Source organism: Penaeus vannamei, chromosome 43, assembly GCF_042767895.1.
Source record: "Penaeus vannamei isolate JL-2024 chromosome 43, ASM4276789v1, whole genome shotgun sequence".
NCBI classification, from domain to species: Eukaryota; Metazoa; Arthropoda; class Malacostraca; order Decapoda; family Penaeidae; genus Penaeus; species Penaeus vannamei.
Genome location: NC_091591.1, coordinates 25,447,568 through 25,450,067, shown reverse-complemented (window position 1 = coordinate 25,450,067; position 2,500 = coordinate 25,447,568). Strand labels below are relative to the sequence as shown.

General features: G+C 55.2%; 1 protein-coding gene across 12 annotated transcripts in view; it reads left to right on the top strand.

Annotated features, from left to right (window-relative positions):
- Positions 1 to 2,500, top strand: part of LOC113816979 (abnormal cell migration protein 10) — a 159,233-nt gene that overhangs the window by 94,377 nt on the left and 62,356 nt on the right. For 2 of the 12 annotated variants that reach the window (XM_027368966.2, XM_070118825.1), the window contains exon 2: positions 964 to 1,543. The exons of 8 other annotated variants lie outside the window; for them this stretch is intronic. In XM_027368966.2, coding sequence (XP_027224767.1) covers positions 1,415 to 1,543 — 129 coding nt within the window. In that variant the 5' untranslated portion in view covers positions 964 to 1,414. Of the gene's footprint in view, positions 1 to 711; positions 1,544 to 2,500 lie in introns of those variants that run through there. 2 more of the 12 variants (XM_027368967.2, XM_070118827.1) reach the window with 2 other exon arrangements.

The window sequence follows — 2,500 nt, the reverse complement described above, 5'->3', positions numbered from 1 at the left end:
GGGGACAGCGCCACGCCGAAATGAAGCTCGTGCTTGGCGTGAGGAAAGGGTAATGTGTGGAAATTGATAATTCGTGACGCGTGGATTCAAAGGACGGGGATTGATGAACAGAAGTAAATGGTGGATTGCGAAAGGGCAGGAGGAGGGCGGGGCAGGGAGGGAGGCAGGAGGAGGAGGAGGGGAGGAGGGGAATGTAAGGGCGAAGAGCGACCAGAGAGAGGCGGGAGTAACGCTTTTAAATGAGGAGAGAACGGGAAGGGGGCAAACGCCTACTTAGGGTGTTTCTATTTCGATTTTGATGAGTAATGGCAGCTGAAGAGGAAAAGATGATGTCAAAGGGGCGCGGGGCGGGTGAGATGAGGATGAGTGCGGTAGACAGAAGGATGAAGGCAGTTAAGCCTCGGGATGAGCGGAGAATGAATGCAGCGCGACAGGATGAGTATGATTGCATGCTTCAGGGGGGATGAGTATGGCGTGGCGGGGTGTTGAGCAAGGCACGGATGAGTGTAACGGGCCATGGGTAAGGGGTAAGTGGTAGGGCAAGCGTGGGCAGCAGGCACCAGTCCGGCTGGAGGGCCACACACACACGGATGTGGCACCGAGGCATTGTGTCGAGGGCATCGCCGTCGTGTTCTCACGCTTGTGTTGTTTTAGCTGGTGTCTGTAAGTCAGCTGCACGAGTGGCTGTGTTGCATTTTGTGTTTGTTTGTTTTATGTGAATGGACCCGTTGTGTCGTATGGGCACGAGGTGAGGGTATAGGGCATGTGGAGAGGAGAGGGTATGTTGGTGTTGGCGTGACGGTTGCAGGCAGCCGGCACCGCATACCAGACCCACACGGAGATATCTTGCTCCCTCACTCACTCTCCAACTCAGCCTCACTCGAGTGTCGGCTCCCACGCGGCGAAGGACGACCGCGCCGCCGTCGGCCCCTGGCGAGTGTCTCACCCCGATCGCTGTTTCAGGTGTTAAGGTGGAACCAAAGTTGCGTGTGTTACAAAGTGCTGTTTAAGTGATATTTGGTGCATTGCCGCTGTTGATAAAGCTCTGAAGGATTAATTGAAGGGCAGATACGATGAGAATTATACTTAGGGCGCGGGAGAAGAGCAAGTGCACTGGCGCAGAGGGAGAGAGCGAAGGATGATGATCAGGGAGGAACGGCAAGGGTGAGAAGCGCGTGAGATACTCACTCACTCACACACACGCCGCTGCCATTTCCCGTGCATGACTCTTACCTGACGAGGCCCTCAGTGCGTGTGTTAAGTGGTGAAGTGCCATGCGTTCCGCGGAACCAGTCGGTGCTTGAGGGAGAGGAAAGAGAGCAGAGCCGCACTGGATACTTACTTCGAGGAGGCCATGCACACGCGGCGCGGGTGAGTGGTCGTGCAGAGGGCGTGCAGCACGAGGGCGGCCACGATGGACGACTCTCCGTACTTCGTGATCGAGAGGAGCTCCTCCGCCGCCTCCAACTCCTTCCTCGACTCCGACTACGACCCGGGGGAGACCTCGGACACGGCGTCGGAGGACGACCTACTCGAAGATGAGGTGAGTCCGGGGGAATGGAAGGGGGAAAGCTAGAAGGGGAGGAGGAGGGGGAAAAGGGAAAGGTGGCAGGATAGGGAGAATGAGAAGGAGGGGATTGGGAGGGGAAGAGGAAGAAGAGAACAGAAAGGGGAAGGATATAGGAAGGGGCATAGGAAGGGCGAGGGAAGGATGAGAAGAAGTAAGGGAAGGGAAAGCGAAAGATAAATGGGAAAGAGGACGGGATAGAAGGGAAAGAAGTGGAAATGAAAACAATGGGAAGAATTAAAGCGTGAGGCTCGCAGTCCGTTCCCAGGCGTGCGAGCGAAGGAGATTTACTTCGGCGACCGTTCTTATTGCAGCGATGACGGTCGCCGCCGCCGCTGACCTCCGCCGGGTCCCACGCCGGCCGATTGTATCCGATGACCTCGGGCGCCGCGGCGTGGGAGCGCGAGCGGCTTTTAAATGGGCGCCGTGATTGGTGCTGGTGGACGGAAGCTTGGCCTGATGGATTACATGGCCATGTATAAATTTATATGTACGTGTGTGGAGAGGGAGGGAGGGAGGGAGGGAGGAAGGGGAGGTGATTACTTTGATTTATTTTGTCTTTTGGTTGAAAGGGGACGAGGGAGAGAGAGAAGAGGGGATTGGCTTTGTGTTTTGGTTTGGTAGAATCTTCGATTGTGCTTGACTTTGTGCTTGTGGTTTGATGTCAATTACTATTTTTGCGCGTGCAAAGTATTGCTTGCTTTGCCATAGATATTGTAGCTTTAAGGGCGTGTTTGTGTATGTGCGCGTCGGCTGTGCATGTTACCGACTTTGACATTTCGAGCCTCAGTTTTGACATTAAGCTTATAGTGAATCGATCTAATGCGGGCGATGTGTGCGCGATGATGTTGTTTCTCATTAAGGCGAATCAGAAGGCAATCACGGGCTCGGTGCAGACAGGCACCATCCGCTGGGCCCCGCGGTCGACGCCTG